Raw genomic sequence first — 27,179 nt, forward strand, 5'->3', positions numbered from 1 at the left:
AAAATATTACAGGGAGAGAATGCAAAATTGTATTCTGAACAAAACCATATATAATATGTCATATTAGCATCGAAGATATTCGACAGAAAACGTTTAAAACTTGAAAAATCAATTTATCCTATACCTATGCAGGACTTTTGAACACCACTGTAAATGTCTCTGGAGCAGCCGCTCCTGTGCACAGGATGAATGGCGGCATTAATAGATGTAATAGATGTGATACAAAGAAAGACAACGCTGAAACATAATCATCTTACAGTCATCACAATATGGCCCCTTCACCGGTCTGGTAATGTAAGATCAGATCCGTCCTTCTCTTTATACCCTCCGGTATGATGGATTTACCCTCAGTGTCCAGGAAGCTTCACGGTTCAGCAATGCTCCTCCGCTATCTCCCCTCCACCTGAACGATTTACCCTTTCAATGCCACAAAACTGAAAGTTCTTAAAGTCACCGTTGTGTTCTCTTAGGAAATGTGTGGAAACATTGGAGGGGTTAATGGCCGCGGGATTAGTGGGGTCTCCTATGTGCTCATTAATTCTCTGCCTTATTTACGGGAGGTGCAGCCGACATATCTGACATTACACTCCAGACACTGAATACAATATACTACAAATTCACTGCTGCAGGTGATGCATTGTGTAATGAAATGTTTTATTTAATGTGATTAAATCTATTTCTTGTGTTCGGCATATTTACATGGTGGACATTTATCAATGCTGCATTTGTGAAAACCCAGAGGTGTAAGCCAGGTTCTCGTTATGTGTTTCTCTTGCGATTAAACTAGGAGACAGGAGTTGTGAAAGGGTCGGGCCGAGAACAAACAACCATCTCGTAATAACCATCAAACCACCATCTCGTGAGAAACTTATTCAGCTGCAGATTCCGAGGAAGAAACTGCCGGTCTTCTGTGGCCAAAAATATATAGGTTTTATTACTAAGTGTAAAGAAGAAAACTAAATACTGTAAAATAATAAATCTCCTCATTGTCTCCAGTAATGTATTATTACACAGGGTTTTTATGATGTTACATCGGCTCATCTTCTTCTCATTCAGGTCTCTACAATATCAGATCCTCTCAGTGAAGATCTTCTATAGAAGAGAATTTTCATGATTTACCAAAGATGGATATGGACAGAGACAAGATGGCAGAGAAAATATTACACCTCACCCTAGAGATCCTCTTCCGACTTACTGGAGAGGTGAGAGATTCTGATGACGTCACATTACATCATTCTTATCTATGGGAATAACAGATGGACAGAACTGGAGAGGTGAGGACTCTGGAAATGTCTGGAGTGAGATTTATTAATGTGTCTCTCCATAACCAGGATTACACAGTAGTGAAGAAGACCTCTAGTGAGCACTGTCAGGTCCCTGTGTCTGAGGGATGGGGAAGATCCCTGAGTCCAAACACAGGATATCCACCTCACCCCCTGGTACATGAGGACATCAATGACCAGAAGATCCTAGAACTCACCTACAAGATGATTGAGCTGCTGACTGGAGAGGTGACACTGCTGGGAAATTATACAGTAACGCTATGAAGGGATCGGGGGATGACGGTATCATTGTATGTGTCAGGTTCCTATAAGGTGTCAGGATGTCGCTGTCTATTTCTCCATGGAGGAGTGGGAGTATTTAGAAGGACACAAAGATCTGTACAAGGACGTCATGATGGATGGTAATAGACAAGATTAAATACACACGATCTGTAATTATCTGTATGTAAAGAATGAATTCAGTCCCTGTATGTGTTTCCTCCAGATGTATCCAGTAAGAGGACAACACCAGAGAGATGTCCCCGTCCTCTTCTTCCACAGGACTGTAAACAAGAAGACCCCAATGTTCCTCAGGATCATCAGGTACATGGAGAGAAGGTATCATGAGATCTCACCTATAATGTATAAATGGTTGTGAAGGTCTTGTGTGAGAACTTTGGAGATGGATTAGAGCTGATCATAGATCGGACTTCTCCTTCTGTCTGTGACTTTTACAATATTTGTTTCAGGGTGAAGATCTGACCCATATTAATACTACAGAGACATATGTGAGGGGTGATGAGCGGTGTAAAGAGGAGATTCCTACATATGACTACCCAGGTGAGTAGTAACCACTGAATACAGAGAAGTCACAGATTTTTCTCAGTCACCGGCTGTGGCTGCTTTATCGGTGGTGTAGTCCAGTTGTATCACAATCGTGTGATCACCATTTTACCGCTAGACCACAACATTCTCCTCCATCCGAAAATGTTCAAATTACTTTGTGAATTGGGAAAGCCCTTTTCTACAGAACTTACAACCTGGAGGATCCACCTACCCCCTGGGATTAGAAGATGCTGACCGTTACCTGCCCACATCTGTAAGTAAAATACAAAGCCAAATGACAGCGTATGTAGAATATGCTGACATGTTAGAAAATCGTCTAACGCAAAACAACCCTTTTTCCTAAAAGATAATCTTTAATAATCACAACATGACACATACAACATGAAAAAAGTGCCCATAAAAAAGTGACTTAGTGGAGATAGTTTTTTTTTAGATACTAACCCTATGCGGTCCCTTCCCCCACACCCCCGCCAGAGGCGATAAACAGATTTTTTTTGCCACTGGATATGCAATATATTAGTGTGAGGTTTCAATTTGAAAAAACCTTAAATGCATAAATCACTTTGCAGAGAGAGAGCTCTCTGCAGGATGACTGGATCTAAAAAAAAACTACCTGCACTAAGTCACTTTTTTATGGGCACTTTTTTCATGTTGTATGTGTCATGTTGTGATTATTAAAGATTATCTTTTAGGAAAAAGGGTTGTTTTGCGTTTGATGTTAGACTATTTTGCCTTTATTTTCAATCAAGACCGTGTGATCTACGTTAGAAAATCACTTGAAGAAAAATTATAATGGCCTCTAAGAGAAAGTGGAGGGTAATGATGCTGTTGGCTTCCTAGAACCCTGATATCTTATTGGATGAATCTACCTTCTCTCCCTTCTGTGCTGCTGAATGTCCTCATATGGTCCCTACAAGACCAGGTCCAGTCTTTCTGGCCAAACGTCACTTTTATGATCGACAACATTAAATGTGCAGTGAGGCCAAGTGTGAATTTCTGTACAATAACAGCAGAGTTTCCCTTTATCCTGACTTTTCAGTTTCTTTTAAAACCAACTAACTTCAAACAGGATTGTGATAAACTATACAGAAAACATTACACCTGTGCCATGATATATCTCTAAGCTGTGCGTGGCTGATGGCTGTAATATACATTTATTCACGTCTGCAGGAGATGTGCTGGCATGGCTCCAGCCCTGGTTTCATGAATTTGCTCAACGTCATAAATTACATTATGCTTTCAATCCTAAGGAATACAGATTACTGCACAATCTCTCCTGAAATGGAGGCGCTAATAGTTTCTCTACTCTTATAGTCAGGACTCATAGTAGCTCCAATGGTCCACCATAAATGAGTTTAACTCCCATTTAGTGTTGGAGCTCTCCCCTCATACATAAGTTCTTATTGGAGATGTAGCATATTTTTTTTTATTCTATTTGTTTACAGTTTCTCGTTTTGTATAATTTGGGGTGGGATTGTCCTGCCTCACTTATGTGAGTCTGCAACTCTTTAAAAGAAGGTCTCCATTGTCTCTTCCAAATGCCCAAGGTCTAACTTTACAGGCTGTTCTGTGCTGTGAGATGGGAAGAAGAATAGTCTGGTAGCCGGGTCAGAACCAGGAGGGCAGAGAAAATACAAAATTAGAAGACACAAGAGTAGTCAGTAAACGGGCCGGGGTCACAATAGGAAGCAAATACACAAGCCGGGAGCTGAGCACAGAGGACTGAACCAGAGGAGAACAAGGCTGGATCTGGCAGATTCCGGCAATATGCTTCCAGCTTTAGTAGGGTGCTGTGCTTTCCAAATTGGCTGAAGCAGGGAGCAGATTACTCCAGCTGGACAGCACACACCCATACTGCCAGACTGGATGGTACTACAGGTCCCAGGCACCTTGACCAGAGCCTGCACCGCCCAGGGCTTCTGGTTCCGACGTCTCTTCCATCACCATCGCCGCCTGCAGAATGAATAAGGCGGCTCCTGGTTACAGAAGCAGACGTTGCAGGAGTAGTTCCCAAAGGAGATGGGACACACCATTTACAGAAGCCCTAATATGACAAAATGTCAGAAAACTAGAGCAGTAGAAATCCCCACAAGGTGACTCCATTTTGGAAATTGTAACCATCAGTGAACTAATCTATAGGAGTAGTGACTATTTTGACTCCACATTCTCTTTCTGTAAATTAGCACGCAGTGGATGTTAGAGAGTGAAAATTGCACATTTGCCATTTTATTACCCAACACATTGTGCCCAGATTGTGCTCCAGGAGACATACACCGTAAATTAAGTGGGTTCTTCTCACTATAGTAATGCCAAATACATGGATGATAAATGTGGTTTGGACACACTGCAAGGCTCAGAAGTGAGGGGAGATCTAACTTTGGGAGAGCGGATTTTGCTGGATTGGTTTATGGAAGCCATGTTGCTTTTCAAGAGCCTTTGAGCCACTAATAATGTGGAAACCTCTGTTTTTCCATTGACAGATGATGGACCTGAGTGGGGACTTGTTTTTTGTGAGATGAGTAGAAGTTTTTATTGGTATTATTTTCGCCTACATAACATTGTTTGGTGGCTTTTTATTCCATATTTGGGAGGCAGAATGAACAATCAGTTGGACACCACACTCCACTGGTTCATGCTATGAGGTTTTCTATTAGACTGTGAACTGTCATTGTCTTGGTGAATAATTCAGTTTTCTACATAACTTGCAATTTTTACAGACAGTTTAAGTAGAAATGCTCAAAAATATAAAACTCAAGGATATTTTATTCAAAAGTAATAATTGGTTTTATTCTTGGCAGATGACTGTACCAGGAGATCAGAGGGACAGCTGACATCTTCAATTTTTAAATCAGATGATCTTGAGATCACACAGGATACAATTGAAGTGAATGCCATTATTCCAGATATACCATCATCCCTTCACAGCAAAGATCTGTCATCTGATCCTATGAAACAGGTCCTGTCTTCTGATTCATTACCAACTACTAAGGAAAATCAAAGTCACAGAATAAGCATTAAAAAACTAACTGCTCCTAAAGCAAAGAAGCCATTATCACATTCAGAATATGGAAATAGTTTTCCCCTTGAAAAATCTTTTCTTAAACATCAAAAAATCCACACAGAAGAGAATAGATTTTCTTTTTCCAAGTGTAGGAAAAGTCTTAACCAGAAATCAGATCTTGTTAGTCACCTGAGAACCCACACAGTTGCGAAGCCATTTTCTTGTTCAGAATGTGGAAAATGTTTTTTATGGAAATCATATTTAGTTAGTCACCAGAGAAGTCACACATGTGAGAAGCCTTTTTCCTGTTCAGAATGTGGGAAATGTTTTAAACAGAAATCAGATCTTGTTATTCACCAGAGAATTCACACAGGAGAGAAGCCATTTTCTTGTTCAGAATGTGGGAAATGTTTTAACCGGAAATCTATTTTTGTTAGTCACCAGAGAAACCACACAGGGGAGAAGACTTTTTCCTGTTCAGAATGTGGGAAATATTTTAACCATAAATGGAATCTTATTTTACACCAAAGAACTCACACAGGGGAGAAGCCGTATTCATGTTCAGAATGTGGGAAATGTTTTAACCAGAAATCAGATTTGATTAAGCACCAGAGAACCCACACAGGGGAGAAGCCTTTTTCCTGTTCAGAATGTGGGAAATGTTTTAACCAGAAATCAGGTTTGGTTAACCACCATAGAACCCACACAGGGGAGAAGCCTTTTTCCTGTTCAGAATGTGGAAAATGTTTTGTGAAGAGATCCTCTCTTCTTAGTCACCAGAGCAGTCACGCAGGAGAGAAGCCTTTTTCATGTTCTTAATGTGGAAAATGTTTTACACTATAATCAACTCTTAATAAACATCAGCTTAATAAACATCAGAGTGTCACGATTCCTCTGCTCAGAGTGTCTTGGACGCTGTGACTGACACCTCAGTCATCCATTCTGGTGCAGGGGTGTGCTCAGCTGTCGGTGCTTTGATGGACAGCTCAGCTGTCCAATCTGAGTCTGAGAGGTGCTGAGCTCCTTTCAGGTGTTCCCTGTTCCAGGTGATTACCCAGTTACTTAGCTGAGCTGTCATTCTCAGACCTCTGCCAGACTTACCATCTGCTCAGTGGTTTGTCTTGTATTTCTATGCTCTGATTGTTTATCCTTTGCTGTCTGACCTTGAACGTAGTTCTGACAATTTCTTTGTCTAGCCTATTTGCTCTGATCCACTATCTTCCTGGTATTCTGACCTCAGATCATGACTTGACTTCACCTTTGCCTTTTCACTTTAGTTTTCTATGTGCTTTCTTGGTATCTGACCTTAGAATGTTTGACTACCGTGCCTCACTGCCTGTCCATGAGTGACATTGCGTCTGGCCGATACTTTTTTTTTCCCACCAATGGATCCAGTTCGTACACTCTGTGATCACGTGGCAAATTTGACCCAGATGGTCCAGGATCTGGCCCAAACCAGTAGTATGTGGAAAGGAAAGAAAAGTGGAAAATCCGTGCTGCTAGTAGATAACAGTAAATCAGTTCCACACTAGAATAATATATATATTTTTTTATTGTCTAAGCGTTTTGAAGTAGCATACTAGCGACTCATGACAAATAAACATATGCCAAGTGACAGAACTCAGCCATATACAGTATATACACTGGTGAATTTGAAAAAATGTGGAGCCAAAAAAGAACACATGATATGTGAAAGTTCATCTTGGGCAGTTTAACATTGTAAATAATTTAAGAAGAAATTATAAAAATTTCAAAATATATAATTACATATTGTTTATAAGATGAATGAAGTTGACAAAATCATAATAAAATGCACGTTTGTAGTGATAAGTTTCATCCAAAAATAAATATAGCATGATGTAAAAATATCAGTAAGTAAGTCGGACTAGAAGTCACAGAAACAAAGTATCAAAATTGATGTTGGCGTGCCACGGAGAAGAGTGAATGAACAAGAGGATTAAAAAAGAAGGGGGGTTGGGATGTATAGAACCTATTGATGAGCGAGCAATAAAATGGTCAGGTGCTCATTGCTCGGGTCGGGCAAATCATAATGCTTGGGCGCTCGACCCGAGCAGGGCCGGCGTCAGCACCCGGCGTACCCGGGCAAGTGCCGGGGCCCTGGAAAATCAGAGGGGCCCAGCCGCCCACTCACTGTCGGGGCCGGGCTCACACACCCACCCGCCCACTCACTGTCGGGGCCGGGCCCACACACCCACCCGCCCACTCACTGTCGGGGCCGGGCCCACACACCCACCCGCCCACTCACTGTCGGGGCCGGGCTCACACACCCGCCCGCCCACTCACTGTGGGGGCCGGGCTCACACACCCGCCCGCCCACTCACTGTGGGGGCCGGGCCCACACACCCACCCGCCCACTCACTGTCGGGGCCGGGCCCACACACCCACCCGCCCACTCACTGTCGGGGCCATGGCCGCATCTTTGGCACCTGTTCAGTGACGCAGGCGCTGCTTGATTGCCGGCACTCCCCCAGTCCCAGAAATGGCCGCGCGCTGTCAGGCTGTGTCTGCTAGTAATGACACGGCAGGGTCGACGGCACTGCACCTTTAATTTTGCTTGTGTGTCGCCCCTGCCGCATCATTACTAGCAGACACAGTTGCACAGCGCGCAGCCATGTCTGGGGGAGTGCCATCAAACACCGTCGGAGCGGAGGTCCTGCACAGATGGGGGGGAGCTGCCCGGACCCGACCGCAAGTGGGCCCCTCTGATGGTCCAGGGCCATGAAGTCTGTGACACGCCGGGGGCCCTGCACTGCACCATACCTGAGGAGCTGCTGGACAGGACACTGGACCGGGGACAGGTGAGTGAGGCTTCCCCAATCCCCATATTAAAAATACTTGTAATGGGTCTGTGTGAGTGCATCTATGTGAATGTCAGTGTGTATGACTGTGTATATATATTTGTCTGTTTTATATATGTCTTTAAGAATTTGTGTAAAAATATGTGTTTGTCTGTATGTGTACATATCTGTGTACCGTGTGTGCGTGCGTGTATCTGCGTACCGTGTGTGCGTGCGTGTGTCTGCGTACCGTGTGTGCGTGCGCGTGTCTGCGTACCGTGTGTGCATGTGTGTGTGCGCGTGTCTGCGTACCGTGTGTGCGCGTGTCTGCATACCGTGTGCGCGTGTCTGCGTACCGTGTGTGCGCGTGTCTGCGTACCGTGTGTGCGCGTGTCTGCGTACCGTGTGTGCGCGTGTCTGCGTACCGTGTGTCTGCGTACCGTGTGTCTGCGTACCGTGTGTGCATGTCTGTGTACTGTGCGTGCGTGCATGTCTGCGTACCGTGCGTGTCTGCGCGTCTGCGTACCGTGTGTGCGTGCGCGTCTGCGTACCGTGTGTGCGTGCGCATGTCTGCATATGTGAAGGATGAGGTGGCAGGCTGGGCCCTGTGTACTATATATATAATTTCTCCGCCGTATCTGTGCATCATGAATCGTGTATGTGTTAAAAGGGCCCACTGAGACTCTTTCGCCCGGGGCCCAGAAAAACCTGGAGCCGGCCCTGGACCCGAGCAACGAGCCCAATGTAAGTCAATGTAACTCGAGTATTTTTCCGGCAGACCCCCAACCTCCCCCAGAGGTGTGGAGGGGGCCTAAAAATTGGACAAATCGATGGGAACAGTGCTCAAATGATATGGGAACAGCATGAGCATCCCTGACTCCCGGGCCACTGCTGTTAACAGTGTTGTCAGAGTATTATGCCACTTTTACAGACTCACAATAAAACATACAAAAATTAAGCCAAAATGGATTTTCCTGGAAAAAATGTAAAGGAACATTCTTTCTAGGGTAATGACTTGTATATAAGGCAAAATACACTGTGTGCAGAATTATTAGGCAAGTTGTATTTTAGAGGATTATTTTTATTATTGATCAACAACTATGTTCTCAATCAACCCAAAAGACTCATAAATATCCAAGCTTAATATTTTTGGAAGTTGGAGTGGTTTTTTTTTTAGATTTGGCTATCTTAGGAGGATATCTGTTTGTGCAGGTAACTATTACTGTGCAGAATTATTAGGCAACTTAATAAAAACCAAATATAATCCCATCTCACTTGTTTATTTTCATCAGGTAAACCAATACCAGTGCACAAAATTTAGAAATAAACATTTCTGACATGCAAAAAACAAAAAAATTAGTGATCAATATAGCCACCTTTCTTTATGATGACACTCAACAGCCTTCCATCCATAGATTCTGTCAGTTGCTTGATCTGTTTTCGATCAACATTGCGTGCAGCAGCCACCACAGCCTCCCAGACACTGTTCCGAGAGGTGTGCTGTTTTCCCTCCCTGTAGATTTCACATTTTATGATGGACCACAGGTTCTCTATGGGGTTCACATCAGGTGAACAAGGGGGCCATGTCATTATTTTTTCTTCTTTTAGACCTTTACTGGCCAGCCACGCTGTGGAGTAGTTGGATGCATGTGATGGAGCATTGTCCTGCATGAAAATCATGTTTTTCTTGAACGATACCGACTTCTTCCTGTACCACTGCTTGAAGAAGTTGTCTTCCAGAAACTGGCAGTAGGTCTGGGAGTTGAGCTTCACTCCATCCTCAACCCGAAAATGTCCCACAAGTTCATCTTTGATGATACCAGCCCATACCAGTACCTCACCTCCACCTTGCTGGCGTCTGAGTCGGAGTGGAGCTCTCTGCCCTTTATTGATCCAGCCTCTGGCCCATCCATCTGGCCCATCAAGATTCACTCTCATTTCATCAGTCCATAAAACCTTTGAAAAATCAGTCTTAAGATATTTCTTGGCCCATTCTTGATGTTTTATCTTATGTTTCTTGTTCAAAGGTGGTCGTTTTTCAGCCTTCTTTACCTTGGCCATGTCCCTGAGTATCACACACCTTGTGCTTTTTGATACTCCAGTAACGTTGCAGCTCTGAAATATGGCAAAACTGGTGGCGAATGGCATCTTGGCAGCTTCACGCTTGATTTTCCTCAATTCATGGGCAGTTATTTATTTTTTGGCCAACACGCTTCTTGCGACCCTATTGGCTATTTGCCATGAAACGCTTGATTGTTCGGTGATCACGCTTCAAAAGTTTGGAAATTTCAAGACTGCTGCATCCCTCTGCAAGATATCTCACAATTTTTGACTTTTCAGAGCCTGTCAAATCTCTTTTCTGACCCATTTTGCCAAAGGAAAGGAAGTTGCCTAATAATTAAGCACACCTTATATAAGGTGTTAATGTCATTAGACAACACCCCTCCTCATTACAGAGATGCACATCACCAGATTTACTTAATTTGTAGTTGGCTCTCAAGCCTATGCAGCTTGGAGTAGGATAACATGTATAAAAAGTATCAAAGTGATCAAAATACGCATTTGCCTAATAATTCTGCACGCGGTGTAAATAACCAAAAACTAAAATGCTCCTCGATACCTTGGGCTATGTTTACATGTACTGTTTTTGATGCGTTTTTCACTTTTTGCCTTCAACGGTGAAAAATATATTCACCGGTAAATGTAATTTTAACATTTTACTACCTTATCTGGTCATGTTGTGTGTGAGACATGATCAGACACATCCTGTTTCATTTATGAAGGAGGGATTGTGAAATTCACAAAGCCTATTTTTACAAGGCCTTCAGCCGGCCTTTACTATTGTTAGAGGGCCCGCAGTCGTGTTTCACTATTGTTAGAGGGCCATCAGCCGGCTATGCTTTGTTGTTCCCATTATTAAGGAGTGGGTCTGCTATAGTGGTAATGCCAATGCTGTGACTGCAAGGGCTGCCAAAAATTGGATGCACTCAAATACCCCTTTAAAGAGACGTAGAGGAGGTCTTCATTAAAAAAATTGTTCCTATGGGCATCATAAACAACACCCTTAAGAAAAATTATGTGGATGTTGCATCACGTTCAACCTGGTGATATGGTGGTGGAGAAGGAGGAGGGCAACAGAAAATGGACAAAATCAGGAAGCGAATACCCATGTCTGGGTGTGTAGAGGTGCATGGGAGTAGACCCCAAAAAAAACACTGGATTTGAGTTTATGTTCCGTTGCTATCATCCGGTGGTGTTGAGAAGTCCGGCCCAATCCAGCTTTTGTTCATTTTTATAAGAGGCAGCCTGTCAGCATTTTCAGTTGACAAACAGATGCGCCTATCAGTTATAATGCCCCCGGCGGCACTAAAAACCCGGTCTGACAAAACGTTAGCGGCAGGGCAGGCCAAGACCTCCAAGGCGTAGAGAGCCAGTTCATGCCACGTGTCCAGCTTGGATACCCAATAATTATAAGGCACAGAGGAATCACGGAGTAGGTTGGTACGGTCGGCAAGGTACTCCTTCAGCATCTTCCAAAAATGTTCCCTCCTTTGTCAGAGTACCCCGCGCATCAGGACCTGGGCGCTGGGAGGGTCTGATAAAACTGTCCCACCCCTTTGACATTGTTCCCCTGCCTCTGCTGGATTGGATTTGTGTGTCTCTCTCTTGTACTCCTTGGATGTCCAACGTTCTGTGACCTTTGCCCCCATCATTTTCAGATAGGAATTTTTTTAATAATTCCTCAACAAGGGCCTTTTAGTACTGCAACATTTTATTACACCTCTCCGCCACAGGAAGGAGAGTTAGAAAGTTCTCCTTGTAGCATGGGTCTTGAAGTGTGGCCAACCTGTAATTACTGTCATCCAAAATGCATACAACGTAAAGGGTCAAGGGAAAGGCAGTGGAACATAAACTCAGCCATGTGTGCCAGACTGCCAACAGGCAAGACTTCACTGTCCTGACCATGTTCTCCTCCTCCTCCTGGTCCTCCTCCTCGTTCTCCCTCTCCTCAGGCCATCCACGCTGAACAGACTATATGAATGTTGTGTGGGTATTACCATCTGTAGCGCAAGAAACCAGTTCTTGTTCCTCCTCCTTTTCCTCCTCATTATCACCCAATCTGCATTGAGATGAGGCTGGTTGTGTGGCATCACCCTGCACAGTTCCTTGCTCCATCTCATCATGCTCCGCCTGCAATGCCTCCTTTTTAATTGTGAGCAGCGAGTGTTTCAGTAGACAGAGAAGCGGGATGGTGATGCTAATTATGGCATCATCGCCGCTCACCATCTTGGTGGAGTCCTCAAAGTTTTGGAGGATGGCACACATGTCAGACATCCATGTTCACTCATCAGCTCTTATGTGCGGAGGCTGACCTGAATATCGACAGGCGTGTTGAAGCTGGTGCTCAGCAACTGCCCTCTGCGGCTCACAAATCCTTCTCCATATATGCAAGGTTGAGTTCCAATGCGTGGTGACTAGTGTTGAGCGAGTATGTTCTATTAACCCTTTCGCCAAGTATGCTCGGACCGAGATCCGAGTATTTACAGTTGCTCGGTGATGTGTTTGAATCGCTCCCGTGTGCATGATTTGCAACTGTTTGACAGTTTTACTACATGTGAGGAATGTCTATTTCTTACACATTCCTCACATGTAATAAAGCTGTCAAACAGTTGCAAATCATGCACACGGGAGCGATTCAAACACATCACCGAGCAGTTGTAAATACTCAGAGCTCGGCCCGAGCATACTCGGAACAGAACATACTCGCTCAACACTAGTGGTGACATCGCACACCAGTTGGTGAGCTGGAAGCTGCAACGCTGCTGAAGCACGTTCCCGCCATTGCAGTGCTCACTGCTTATCCACAGCGTTAGTTTATAAGGTTTATTTTGTGCAATCTGTTGTACTGATGAAGGTCTCTTGACTGAAACGTCTTCACTTGTTGGATTGCAGCACTTTAAATAAATATATTCATAATATTCTTTGATTCACTACGAGTGAAAAGTCTTTTTCTACAGTTTACAAGGGATTGGAACCTACTTGTGCACCATACATAGGAGTGCCGAGGTACCACTTTACTGCCAATACAAGGCTGGCATGAACGCCAACCCTATTACCCCACTTGCCACCGCTACACGGCAGTGGGAACAGGGGAGGCTAAGCGCCAGATTTGGCGCATCTTATGGATGCACCTTTTCTGGGGCAGCTGAGAGCTGATGTTATTAGCCTCGAAGGGGGCTAGTATCCATCGCCCCTTCCCTGGCTATTAATATCAGCCCACAGCTGTCTGTTTAGCCTTTACTGGTTAGATTTTACAGGGGGAGCCTACCTCAATTTTTTTTCTGGGGTCCCCCTGTAAACTATGTATCTATTATCCATTTATCTATTAATCTATTATCTATCTAGCAGTCTATCTATCATCTATATATCTATTACGTATCTATCTATATAACTATCCATCTACCGATAGACTGATAGATAATAGATAGATATATGGATGGATAGATAGATATATAGATAGATATCTAGATGGATATATGGATGGATAGATAGATATCCAAAAAGAGAATGGAGGCAGCACACAAACGGATGATGAAAAAATTGTCTTTTAATAGCCCATGTGGCTGTAGCAACGTTTTCGGTCCAAAGATGTGGACCTTTCTCAAGCAATGTGAAAGTACAATGTGCAGAGTATTTAAGCCTGCTTAATCACACAAATTGATTAGTAGTAATTAATATAGCATATACATTTTAGACATGATACAAATACCATCAATACATCATTTATCATGATTCATATAATATGTGCAATATATAAAGTGCATAAGTGCTAAAGAGACAAAAAAAGTTCAGATCATCATTATAAAAACCATTTCCACTAGTAATTGATCACCAGCTGTACATATTTAAAAAGCCACATGACTCACCCCATAATGTAAACATGAGAAGCGCCGAAATCTCGGCGTCCCCGCTATCTCTATTGCGCATGTCCGGAAGGAATATAATGGTTCTGGAGGGCAATTGCGTTCCAAAGACCGGAAATGCCGGCGCCGTGATTGAAACCCATACAAAACTGACCACGCATACGCGAGAAGGCGCAGACACGTCCCACTCTGCGGTTAAAGGCAGACTCATAGCCTGGGCATCCATGTTTATTAAGGGCAGCTCGCCCACATCTTGCTACATCAGAGCGCAATAGGCATATATATACATTATACAGCTGTAGGGGACACAGCACTACAGTGCTCATTGTGACAGAGTCTTACACTCATTTAAAGGTAGGAGTTACTGATATTTATGCCTGAGAGGCATGGGAACGCCCCTCATTAGCTGGGGATGGCAACCCAGTGGCCTTACTGGGATGGGAGACAGGTACCCATAAGGGCACCAGTCTCAACCCCCCATAACACAGGCGAACTACTGGTCCATATACTCCCATAGATAATTGTGTAGCAACCCCTCAGTATATTGTAAATAAAGGATTTATCACATGGAGCCCAATTCATATCTTTTATCATCATATTCGTATACAAAACATTGCGCAATTTTAGATTAAAACAATCAATTTTGATAGGGATGAATCATGTTCTCAAACATAAGACAGTGGTGGTAGATCTATAAAGAAAAATAAGGAAAAAAATATAGGTATTAATAAGAATTCTAAAAAATAACCACATCATGTATGACTAAGAAACAATCACAAGGAGGAAATGGGCAAGCAAGCATCCCTAAACAGTTACATTCAACTTATAATCAACATTTAATCCATTAGGTTTAAAGTTCTAAGTCTCTTAATCCATTACAATTCTCTGATTTTCAATAAACGGACCCTATCTCCACCCCGTCTCAAGGGTGGTATGTGATCAATAATTCTACATTTCAAATGTTTCTCTGAGTGTTGGATCTCAGTAAAATGTTTTGGAACAGGTAGGTCAAGTCTTTTTTTTTCCGAATCGTATATCTATGCTGATTGAGTCTAATTCTAAAATCTAGTGTAGTCTCCCCAACGTAAAAAAGATTACAGTGGCACTGCAATAGATAAATAACATAATTTGATGAGCATGTTAGAAAGTGATTTATAGAGTAAGTCTCCCCATCATTGGAAAGCTGAAACTGATTACCTTTCTGTAAAAAAGAACAATTAATACAATTAAGGCAAGGGAAACAACCTGTCCTCCGTTGTCCTGTTAATGTACTCTGAACTGTCTCCCTTCGGGAGCCAATATCTGCCCGAATCAACCCATCCTTGATGTTTTTGGCATGTTTGTAAGACATCAGGGGAGGCAATTGAAATTCTTTGATTTCGGGTAGACATTTATTTAGCATTGGCCAATGGCGTTTAACAATATTAGCCACCATCTTACTTTCCTCACAAAAAGACGTTACCATCGGTATTCTATTCAAATTTCCATGTTTTTTCACTGGTTTATTCAGCAGGCAATTGCGGTCCACTCCCTTCACTTTATCCTTCCATTTATCTAGGAGTTTGCATGGGTAATTCCTCACCTTAAATTTATCAATCATTGAATCCAAAGAAGCCTCCAACATACTATCCTCACTTACAACCTCCTAACTCTCAACATCTGGCTATAGGGAAGCGACTCAACCATTTTGCGTGGATGGTGACTATCATATTTCAATAAATTATTTCTATCCGTAGGCTTAACAAATAGTTCTGTACTCAATCTATTGTTATTATATTTAATCAATACATTAATAAATTGTATCTCTCTATCCGAATGCACCAAAGTAAACCCAATGCCCTCAATCAGATCATTAAGAAAGACATGAAAATCCAACAGTTCCTCCAAGGAATCGGACCATAGGAGGAGGACATCATCTATGTATCTCCACCACCCACATACATGACGGAAGTGGTGGGACACATAGATAAGGTCCTCCTCCATGATTCTCATCACCAAATTTGCATAAGCGGGCGCCATCCTGGTGCCCATCGCTGTTCCTCTGCACTGCATGTAATATTTGTCACCTTATCTATGTGTCCCACCACTTCCGTCATCTATGTGGGTGGTGTGGGCACCGTTAATGAGCAAGTTTCTGGATGCGTAGAGGGTGTTCTTAAACCCCTGTTAAATAATACACCCAGCTGCATTCAGGACACAACGGACCTGAATAAACTAGCAGCAATAGGTCCTCTTCCAGAAGGAACCATCTTGGCTACCATGAATGTGGAATCTTTGTACTCTAATATCCCACACCAGGAGGGATTAAATGCCTGCAAAATCTTCATGGTAAATACAGGAATTGATGCTTATTTTGTGGTGAAACCTACAAAATTCATCCTCACCCACAATTATTTGAATTTGATAACAACATATATCTACAGGAAAATGGTACAGCGATGGGAAGTAAAATGGTTCCACAGTACACAAATCTCTTCATGGCCAAGCCTCTGGCCTACTATGGTTACATTGACAATATTTTAATCATCTGGACGGAATCCGAGGAACAGCACCATGAACACTTTAATCAATTTCATCCCACCATCAATCTAACACTCAACTACTCCTGCACTGAAATTAACTTTTTGGACACCGCCATCAAGCTACAGAACAATGAAATAGAGACATCCCTGTACCGGAAGCCAATCGACTGTCCATTATACCTTAAATGGGACAGTTTCCATCCAAAACACATAAAAAACTCTATTGTCTACAGCCAAGCCATCAGATACAACCAGATATGTTCCAACCCTATGGATAGAGACAAACACCTTGATGGCCTCAGAAAGACCTTTTTGAATCAGGGCTACCATCCAAGAACAGTTGAGAACCAGATTACAAGAGCCAACACAATATCAAGGAATCATCTCCTACATTACAAAACCAAACAAGAAAGCAACCGGGTGCCTCTAGTAGTCACCTACAATCCTAAATCTGGAGGCGCTAAGGGGAGCTGCACGGAAACTACAACATTTACTACAAAAAGATGCCTGATTACAATCCATATTTCCAGACCCCCCACTTCTGTGTTTCAGGCAGCCCCCAAATCTAAGAAGCATCATTGTCAGAAGCTCCCTGTCATCTCCACCAGCTACAGGAACCTTTCCCTGCAACCAGAAAAAATGTAAAACCTGTCCATTTATAATGACCACAGACAAGATGAAGATACCCAACTCACATCAGGACCACAAGATCCCAGGTACTTTTCAGCTGCATCACATCTAATGTGGTGTGCTTAATTATATGTACCAAATATCCAGCTGTGGGTCTGTAGGGGAGACAGGGCAAAAACTTAGAACTTAGCATCAAGGACATGAAATTACTCGTATTAAAAGGTAATTTCAAGTCTCAGAGAGACAGAAAAGTTTGGGAATATAGAGTCATCATGGCCTTTGACACCTTCAGAGCTGGAATGAATGTGTTGCATTGATTTATGTCATTCTACATCAATTAAGGAATGTGCTCCTCAGACTTGTGGGGTCATCACAACCCTGGACCAGACCTCAATCACAAGATAATAAAACTTTCACACTCCTTATCTATGAACTATTCTAATATTTATGGCCACAACTGTTTATCCCTCTCCTATAGTAATACTTCTGCTTTACGTCATTTGTCTCATCTATTGCATTATTTCTGTGTCTTGCTGGGTATAAATATGTGACTCTTCAAATTCTGTTATACTATGCTTGCAATTTGTTACCATCTTTTCAGTTAGCCATTAAAAGGTATCAACCACTGAGGACTCTTAAACCTAAATATTCTTCATACTTAACCAGTAGTGATGAGCGAGCACTAAAATGCTCGGGTACTCGTTGCTCGGGTCGAGCAAATTGGAATACTCGGGTGCTTGACACGAGCAACAAGAACAATGTAAGTCTATGGGAAACTCGAGTATTTTCCAGGTGGCTCCCCCCGGCAGTCTGCAGAGGGTCTAAAAATTGCCCAAATCGACGGGAACAGTGCTCAAATGACATGGGAACAGCATAGGGAAGACCCCTGGAAACATTTCTGACTCCCAGGTCACTGCTGTCAACAATGTTGTTAGAGTATTACGCCAGTTTTATGGACTCACAATAAAACATACAAAAACAAAACCAAAATGGATTTTCCTGGGAAATATGTTAAGGAACATCCTTTCCAGGGTAATGACTTGTATATAAGGCAAAATAAATAACCAAAACCAAAAATACTCCTCCACACCTTGGGCTATGTTCACACGTAGTGCTTTTGATATGTTTTTGCACTTTTGCATTGCTTTCAACCAAGACAAAAGCATTCACTGGGAAATATAATTTTAACATTTTACAACCTTATCTGGCCATGTGGTGTGTGACACATCATCAGACACATGCATACAGTGCTGAAAAGACACGAGAACAGCATGGGGAAGACCTCTGGAAGCATTTCTGACTCCCAGGTCACTGCCTAAAAGTGTGCGCATCATAAGTGATCCTTGGCGCATGCGAAGATACCTCCCGCCATGCACCTGTCATTGCAGACTTGCAACAATCACAGTCCACGTCCTTGTCCCAGTGCAGCGTTCAGTTGTCCCTACCCCATTCCTTGGAATGCAAGCGCAAGTATGCAGCCAGCCACCCACCCTCCCACAGGTTGCAATACTATACTGCCAAATTTTTGACAGCTGCTTGCACTTGAAATGTGGCCTTTTAGGCTCGTGGAGGTGGAAGCTGTCCACAATTTTATGAGTATCCATACTCGGTCCCCAGCCACCACTATTTTTCCTGGTATCATCTTTGCCTTCCACAAGCACGGGTCCCACAACATTACCCCAGTGCACTTACTGGGAAGGAACACATGGACATGTAAATGTGGCCAGGGACGGTACGGTGCCAGTCCACAACTTTTTTTTCTGAGTTGTATTTCACCACAGCCATATTCTGTAACTTGGTGAAAGGACTTGGGAAACCATATCTACCCAGCTGTCATTTCTCCCAGGAAGTCCACTAAAGCTGCTTTCACTTGAAATGTGGCCTTTTGGGTTCATGGAGGCGGAAGCTTTTCATAACCTCATGACGGCGGCGGCCGGGTGTCCATACTCGGTCCCCAGCCGCCACTATTTCTCCCGGTATCGTCTCCGCCTTCCACAAGCACCGGTCCCAAAACATTAAAATTGCCCTCCCCAGTGCACTTACTGGGAAGGACCACCTAACCACAAACACGTGGACAGGTGAATGTGGCCAGGGACGGTACGGAGCCAGTCCACAGCTTTTTTTGCTGAGTTGTATTTCACCACAGCCATATTCTTTAGCTTGGTGAAAGGACTTGGGAAACCATATCTACCCAGCTGTCATTTCTCCCAGGACGTCCTCTAAAGCTGCTTTCACTTGAAATGTGGCCTTTTAGGCTCGTGGAGGCGGAAGCTTTTCATAACCTCATGCCGGCGGCAGCCGGGTGTCCATACTCGGTCTCCAGCCGCCACTATTCCTCCTAGTATCGTCTCCGCTTTCCACAAGCATGGGTTCCACAACATTACCCATGCCCTCCCCAGTAGTGCACTTAACAACCTAACCACAAAACACATGGACAGGTGAATGTGGCCAGGAACGGTACGGAGCCAGTCCACGGCTTTTTTTGCTGTGTTGTATTTAGCTCGGTGAAAGGACTGGCATAGAGGGAAACCGTATCTACTCTGGGTGTCATTTCTCCCAGGAAGTCCTCTAATGCAGCTTGTTGCAGAAGCAATGGCAGCACGTCCAACATCAACTCACACTTGTCGGTGGTGCTTTGACACACAAACATCTTTCTTTGCGCATTTAATTTCATGACTACAGAGTTGGGCAATGGCCTGATCTGCAATGCGGTTTGAGAAATAACATGCATAAGCACGTCCGATCCACATTAAAAAAGCAGCCATAGAGTGTCCGGGAACCTTCCCCCACACTTTTCTTAGCCAGGGCTGCTTCACGGCAGGGATGGATGGGCCCACCAGAAAACCGGAGACTCCTTCGGTGGGCCCTGGCTTCTCCTTCAGGAAAGTTCATAGTGCTGAGGTGAGGCCATGATGATGATAGAGACCACCATCTGCTTAGTTTTCTGTTACTTGGAATGCAAGCGCAAGTATGCAGCCAGCCAGAATCCTCTGGTGTGTCCTGGCTTCTACCTCAGGAGAGTTTATGATAGCGCTAACTTTGCAGCTGCTATGGGGCTCTTGAGCGGGGGAGAAAGGTGAGCCCTCAGCATCAAATCCTCTGGTGGGCACAATGTTTTTCAACCTGAAACAGCTTCTCAGTGGGAGTTGTATTTCACCACAGCCATATTCTTTAACTCAGTGAAAGGACCGGCATAGAGGGAAACCGTATCTACTCTGGCTGTCATTTCTCTGTCAACATGTTCCGCCCATTGTCACACATGACCATGCCTGGCTGTATGTTCAGCAGTGAGAGCCACAGATCAGGCTGTTGTGTTACAGCTTTCAACAACTCTGCAGCGCTGGGCGGTTTCTCACCTAACCATTAAGCATGTTATATTCAGCACAGCCTGTTGCCGCTTGGCCAAGGCAGTGCTGCCAGCTTGTGACTGATGTGGTCATTTCGGAGATGGAGGAGGAGGTGCAGGAGCTGAACAATGTGATTACATTGAGGTTAAATTGGCGACGCTGTTTTTTATACTAAAGAAAGATCCTATTGTTTTGGGGCTTTTTTACGTTATTTTTTAAGACAAATGCATTCACCGGGAAATGTCATTTTAACATTTTACAACCTTATTTGGCCATGTGGTGTGTGACACATCATCAGACACATCCTGTTTTATTTATGATGGAGGGACCCTGAAAGTCATAAAGCCTATTTTTACAGGCCCATCAGACGGCCCTTACTATTCTTAAAAGGCCAGCAGTCGGCCCTCGCTAGCGAGCCATCAGCCGGCTATGCTTTGTTGTTCCCATTATTAACAATTGGGTCTCCTATACTGTTATTGCGTATGCAGTGACTGCAAGGGCTGCCAAAAATTTGGACACAACTCAATACTCCTTTGAAGAGACATAGAGGAGGTAAAAAAAATGTTCCCATTATAAAGGAGCGGGTCTCCTATAGTGGTAATTCCCAAGGGCTGCCAGGGCCCTTGGAAGGGCTGCCAAAATTTGGGAAAAGCCCCACTAAGAATTTAAAGACACATAGAGCAGGGCCACAGTAACAAGTACGACATGTTCCCATTAGAAAGGAGAGGGTCTGTCATACAGTTATAGGGTATGCAGTGAGTCCAACGGCTGACCAAATTTAAGAAAAACAAGAAAAACACCATTAAGAATTTAAAGACACATAGAGCAGGGCCACAGTAACGACAAATTCCCATTAGAAAAGAGAGGGTCTCCCATAGTGTTGGCCTATGCAGTGAATGCAAGGGCTGCCAAAAATTGGGAGACACTCCAATTCCCCTTGGAAGAGACTTAGAGGGCCTCATAAAAAAATGTTCCCATTAGAAAGGAGTGGGTCTCCTATACTTGTAATGCCCATGCACTAAGTGTATGGGCTGACAAGCATTTACCCCTGGGGGGTATACATGAACATACTGTATAATTTTTTTTTTAAGGGCATCATAAACACCCTTTAAAAAAATTATGTGGGTGTTGCATTATGGACCACGGTCACTCTGGTGATATGGTGGTGGAGGATGAGGATTAGGATAAGGAGGAGGACAAGAGCAAATAGCCAAAATCAGGAAGCGTATACCCATGTGTGGGTGTGAAGAGGTGCATGGGAATACACCTCCCAAAAAAAGACACTGGATTTGAGTTTATGTTACGCTGCTATCATTCGGTGGTGTTGAGAAGTCTGGCCCAATCCAGCCCTTGTTCATTTTTATAAGAGTCAGCCTGTCAGCATTTTCAGTTGATAGGCAGATGCGCTTATCAGTTATAATTCCATCAGCGGCACTAAAAACCCGCTCTGATAAAAACGCTCGCGGCAAGGCAGCCCAGAACCTCCAAGGCATAGAGAGCCAGTTCATTCCACGTATCCAGCTTGGATACCCAATAATTAAAAGGCACAGAGGAATCACGGAGTACGTTGGTACGGTTGGCAAAGTACTCCCTCAGCATCTTACCAAACTTTGCACTCCTTGTGAGAGTACCCCGCACCTCAGGGCCTGTGCGATGGGAGGGTCTCAGAAAACTGTCCCAGAACTTTGACAGTGTTCACCTGCCTCTGCTGGATTGCATTTGTGCCTCTCTCGCCTGTACTCCTTGGTTGTACAACAAACTGTGACCTCTGCCGCCAGCGTTTTCAGATGGGAATTTTTTTAATAGTTCCGCAACAAGGGCCTTCTGGTACTGCCCCATTTTTGTAGACCTGTCCGCCACAGGAATAAGACATATGAAGTTCTCCTTGTAGCGTGGGTCTAGAAGTGTCACCAACCAGTAATGACTGTCACACAAAATTTTGGGAAAGGCAGCGTAACATAAACTCAGCTATGCGTGCCAGACTGCTAACAGGCAAGACTTCCGTGTCCTCATCAAGAGGATGACTGACCATGCTCTCCTCCTCCTCTGTCCTCTGGCCATCCACACTGAACAGACGGTATGACAGTTGTGCAGGTAGTACCGTCTACAGCGCATGAAACTAGATCCTGTTCTTCCTCCTCCTCCTCTTCCTCATTGTCACCCAATCCACGTTGGGATGAGATGAGGCTGGGTTGTGTGTAATCACCCTGTATGGTTCCTTGCTCCATCTCATCGTGCTCCGCCTGCAATGCATCCTCTTTGATTGTGAGCAGAGAGAATTTCAGAAGACAGAGAAGCGGGATGGTGACCCTAATTATGGCGTCATCGCCACTCACCATCTTGGTGGAGTCCTCAAAGTTTTGGAGGATGATATATATGTCTGACATCCATGTCCACTCCTGAGGTCTTATGTGTGGAGTCTGAACTGAATACCGACGGCCTTGTTGATGCTGGTACTCAACAACTGCCATCTTCTGCTCACAAATCCTTCCCAACATCTGCAGTGTAGAGTTCCAACAAGTGGGGACATGACATATCCGTCTGTGAGCCGGAACCTACAAACACTGCTGAAACACGACAAGGGCGGCGGAAGCTGTAGGTGACTTTCTAAAATGGGCATATAGGCGGCGTACTTTGCCAAGCAGATCTGGCAGCTCCGGATAGGATTTGAGAAACCGCTGAACAACGAGGTTAAGCACATGGGCCAGGCATGGTACATGTGTGAGCTCGCCTCGCCTCAGAGCCGCCACTAGGTTCCGGCCATTGTCACACACGACCATGCCTGGCTGTAGATTCAGCGGTGTGAGCCACAGATCTGCCTGCTCTTTCAGAGCTGTCCACAACTCTTCAGCATGTCCATGGCTAGGTGGACTTTCCCGGTAACTGAGTTGTTGAGGGCACAGCTAATGTTTTGGGACACGTGCTTGTGTAATGCGGGGACGGCACACCAGGAGAAATAGTGGCGGCTGGGGACAGAGTACAAGGGACGGCCGCCGCCATCAGGTTGCGGAATGCTTCCGTCTCCACGATATTTCGAGTGCAGGCAGTCGTGAAATGTGGAAATTTAGTACTGTGCCCTGTGGGGCGTTGGTTGCGTATTTGCGCTTGCATTCCAAGGACTGGGGTATGGACAACTGAACGCTGCGCTGGGACAAGGATGTGCTCCCTGATGCTGCTACTTGAGAGTGTGCAACGACAGGTGCAGGGCAGGAAGCATCTTCGCATGCACCATGGACAGGGGATTGGCTTTCATGTACAACAGCGGAAGAAGCAATGGTGCCACCCGCAGACACTGTTCCTGGACCCTGGGGTTCGGCCCACAAAGTCGGGTGCTTTGCTGCCATGTGCCTGATCATGCTGGTGGTGGTCAGGCTGGTCGTTTTGCCACCCCTGCTGATGCTGGCCTGGTAGGTGGTGCAAATTGTATTTTTGGGGTTATCGGCAGAGTCTTTAAAAAACAACCAGACTCGGGAAGACCTAACAGTTGTACTGGCAACTTCCTTCGTGTTGGTGTTACGGGGAATGGTTGCCTGCCTTTTTCTGCGGCCAACACACTGCTTCTTCCTGCCTGTTGGGGTGCTCTGCCTCCCTACCCCTGTGTGCTGCTGTCCTCGCTCTGCATGTCTTCCTGCCAGGTTGGGTCAGTTACTGTATCATCCACCACCTCGTCTTCCACTTACGCACTCTGGTCCTCCTCCTGACTTTCTGGCAATTGTGTCTTATCATCGTCCACCTCTTGTGATACTTTCCCACCGTCGCCTTCGTGTGACTGTGGCTGCTCAAATATTTGGGCATTGCTACATCTCCTCTTGCCCCGCTTCAATTGGATCGGGCGAGAGGCCCGAATCTATAAATGGGAAAGTGAACAGCTCTTCGGAGTGTCCAAGCGTGGGATCAGTTGTCTCTGGGCACTCTGAATGGTGGGACGAAGGAGGTTCAGGGTGAGGAATATGCAGTCCAGACTCACAGCTATTGACACTTGACCGTGTGGAAGACAAGGTGGTGGTGGTGGCTAAGTGACTGGAAGCATTATCTGCTATGCAACCAATAACCTTTTCACACCGCTCTCTGTTCAATAGTGGTGTTCTGCGGTCCCCTATTAATTGGGACAGGAAGGTCGAACGAGAAGATGTGGGTAGTTTGTTGTGGAACAATTTCAGCTTGCCCACGGCCTCGGCCTCTGAATGTACCTTCATCACCATCATGTCCAGTTCCCCGTCCCTTGCCCATTTTAAATGGAGGACAATATCTTCCACGTTCACAACAAATGACTGAATTTGGAGCGAACTTACAGTACAGACCAAAAGTTTGGACACACCTTCTCATTTAAAGATTTTTCTGTATTTTCTTGACTATGAAAATTGTACATTCGCACTGAAAGCATCAAAACTATGAAATAACACATGTGGAATTATATACTTAACAAAAAAGTGTGAAACAACTGAAAATATGTCTTATATTCTAGGTTCTTCAAAGTAGCCACCTTTTGCTTTGATGACTGCTTTGCACGCTCTTGGCATTCTCTTGATGAGCTTCAAGTGGTAGTCACCGGAAATGGTCTTCCAACAATCTTGAAGGAGTTCCCAGAGATGCTTAGCACTTGTTGGCCCTTTTGCCTTCACTCTGAGGTCCAGCTCACCCCAAACCATCTCGATTGGGTTCAGGTCTGGCGACTGTGGAGGCCAGGTCATCTGGCGTAGCAGCCCATCACTCTCCTCCTTGGTCAAATAGCCCTTACACAGCCTGGAGGTGTGTTTGGGGTCATTGTCCTGTTGAAAAATAAATGATGGTCCAACTAAACGCAAACCGGATGGAATAGCATGCCGCTGCAAGATACTGTGGTAGCCATGCTGGTTCAGTATGCCTTCAATTTTGAATAAATCCCCAACAATGTCACCAGCACCCCCACACCATCACACCTCCTCCTCCATGCTTCACGGTGGGAACCAGGCATGTAGAGTCCATCCGTTCACCTTTTCTGCGTCGCACAAAGACACGGTGGTTGGAACCAAAGATCTCAAATTTGGACTCATCAGACCAAAGCACAGATTTCCACTGGTCTAATGTCCATTCCTTGTGTTCTTTAGCCCAAACAAGTCTCTTCTGCTTGTTGCCTGTCCTTAGCAGTGGTTTCCTAGCAGCTATTTTACCATGAAGGCCTGCTGCACAAAGTCTCCTCTTAACAGTTGTTGAAGAGATGTGTCTGCTGCTAGAACTCTGTGTGGCATTGACCTGGTCTCTAATCTGAGCTGCTGTTAACCTGCGATTTCTGAGGCTGGTGACTTGGATAAACTTATCCTCAGAAGCAGAGGTGACTCTTGGTCTTCCTTTCCTGGGGCGGTCCTCATGTGAGCTAGTTTCTTTGTAGCGCTTGATGGTTTTTGCAACTGCACTTGGGGACACATTCAAAGTTTTCCCAATTTTTCGGACTGACTGACCTTCATTTCTTAAAGTAATGATGGCCACTCGTTTTTCTTTACTTAGCTGCTTTTTTCTTGTCATAATACAAATTCTAACAGTCTATTCAGTAGGACTATCAGCTGTGTATCCACCAGACTTCTGCACAACACAACTGATGGTCCCAACCCCATTTATAAGGCAAGAAATCCCACTTATTAAACCTGACAGGACACACCTATGAAGTGAAAACCATTTCCGGTGACTACCTCTTGAAGCTCATCAAGAGTGTGCAAAGCAGTCATCAAAGCAAAAGGTGGCTACTTTGAAGAACCTAGAATATAAGACATATTTTCAGTTGTTTCACACTTTTTTGTTAAGCATATAATTCCACATGTGTTATTTCATAGTTTTGATGCCTTCAGTGTGAATGTACAATTTTCATAGTCATGAAAATACAGAAAAATCTTTAAATGAGAAGGTGTGTCCAAACTTTTAGTCTGTACTGTATATGTGATCCGTGTGACAGAGAAAAGACAGTTTTAAATACCTGGCCTGTAGGCAACTATTTTGAACAGCAATCTGGTGTCAATTGCATCACTGACACACTGCAACAAACCTTTAATGGAGGTCAGAAATGGCAGTATTTTCTGAAAACGCATGTGTGATCCGTGTGATGGAGAAAATACAGTTTTAACCCCTTAACAACATTAGACGTACTAATACGCGTCTGTGCCCTGGGACTTAAGAGCCAGACCCGTATTAGTACGTCATATCTTTAATGCGGCACCACGACTTAAGTCGCGGTGACAGCATTAATGTTACAGTGCCATCTTACCTCTTGGTAGATGGCGTCATCATCCCGGGTGGTGTCGCCGCCCCCCCCGCACCAGCTATCGCTGTGATTGGCTGTTCAAATCTGAACAGCCAATCACAGCATTTCTCACTGTTTCCGGCAATGTGATAGCCGGAAACAGTGATCTGCAGCCTAGGATCGGTGCTCCTAAGAGCACCGATCCTAGGCTGTTGCTAGGACACCCCAGCCCTGGCCCCAGACTGCTATGATCGGTGCGATCGCCGATCACATCGATCGCACCGATCGTAGCGCGACCGCGCGGTGACAGGGCGGTCATGGGGTGGTGACCGGCTTGTGACCTGCCTGTCACCGCCCCATGACCCCCTGTAATGTGATTCAAGCCACCAGACTGCTGTGATTGGAGCAATCGATAATGACATTGATCGCTCCAATCAGAGTACCTGAATACAGCCATGTCTGATTGGTGCAATCAGTGTCACCAATCAGATGGCTGGGGCACAGCATGCACCACAGGGGGTCACAGAGAGGTGACACCTCCCTGTGACCGCCTGGTCACCTGTATTCAGGAACTCTGATTGGAGCAATCAATGTCATCAATGATTGCTCCAATCAAATTACCTCCACCTGTCTCCACC

The 27,179-nt window shown here is 44.6% G+C and overlaps 1 protein-coding gene across 1 annotated transcript in view; it reads left to right on the forward strand.

The window, feature by feature from the left end:
* Window positions 1–27,179, forward strand: part of LOC141197638 (uncharacterized) — an 87,741-nt gene that overhangs the window by 2,131 nt on the left and 58,431 nt on the right. The window contains 6 exon segments of the mRNA XM_073662721.1: window positions 1,057–1,202; window positions 1,332–1,511; window positions 1,585–1,684; window positions 1,768–1,865; window positions 2,012–2,102; window positions 4,907–5,967. Of these exon segments, the coding sequence (XP_073518822.1) occupies window positions 1,125–1,202; window positions 1,332–1,511; window positions 1,585–1,684; window positions 1,768–1,865; window positions 2,012–2,102; window positions 4,907–5,967 (1,608 nt within the window). The 5' untranslated portion in view covers window positions 1,057–1,124.

This window comes from Phyllobates terribilis, unplaced genomic scaffold, assembly GCF_046119375.1.
Source record: "Phyllobates terribilis strain yellow unplaced genomic scaffold, ASM4611937v1 Scaffold_85__1_contigs__length_6476398, whole genome shotgun sequence".
In the NCBI taxonomy this organism is placed as follows: Eukaryota; Metazoa; Chordata; class Amphibia; order Anura; family Dendrobatidae; genus Phyllobates; species Phyllobates terribilis.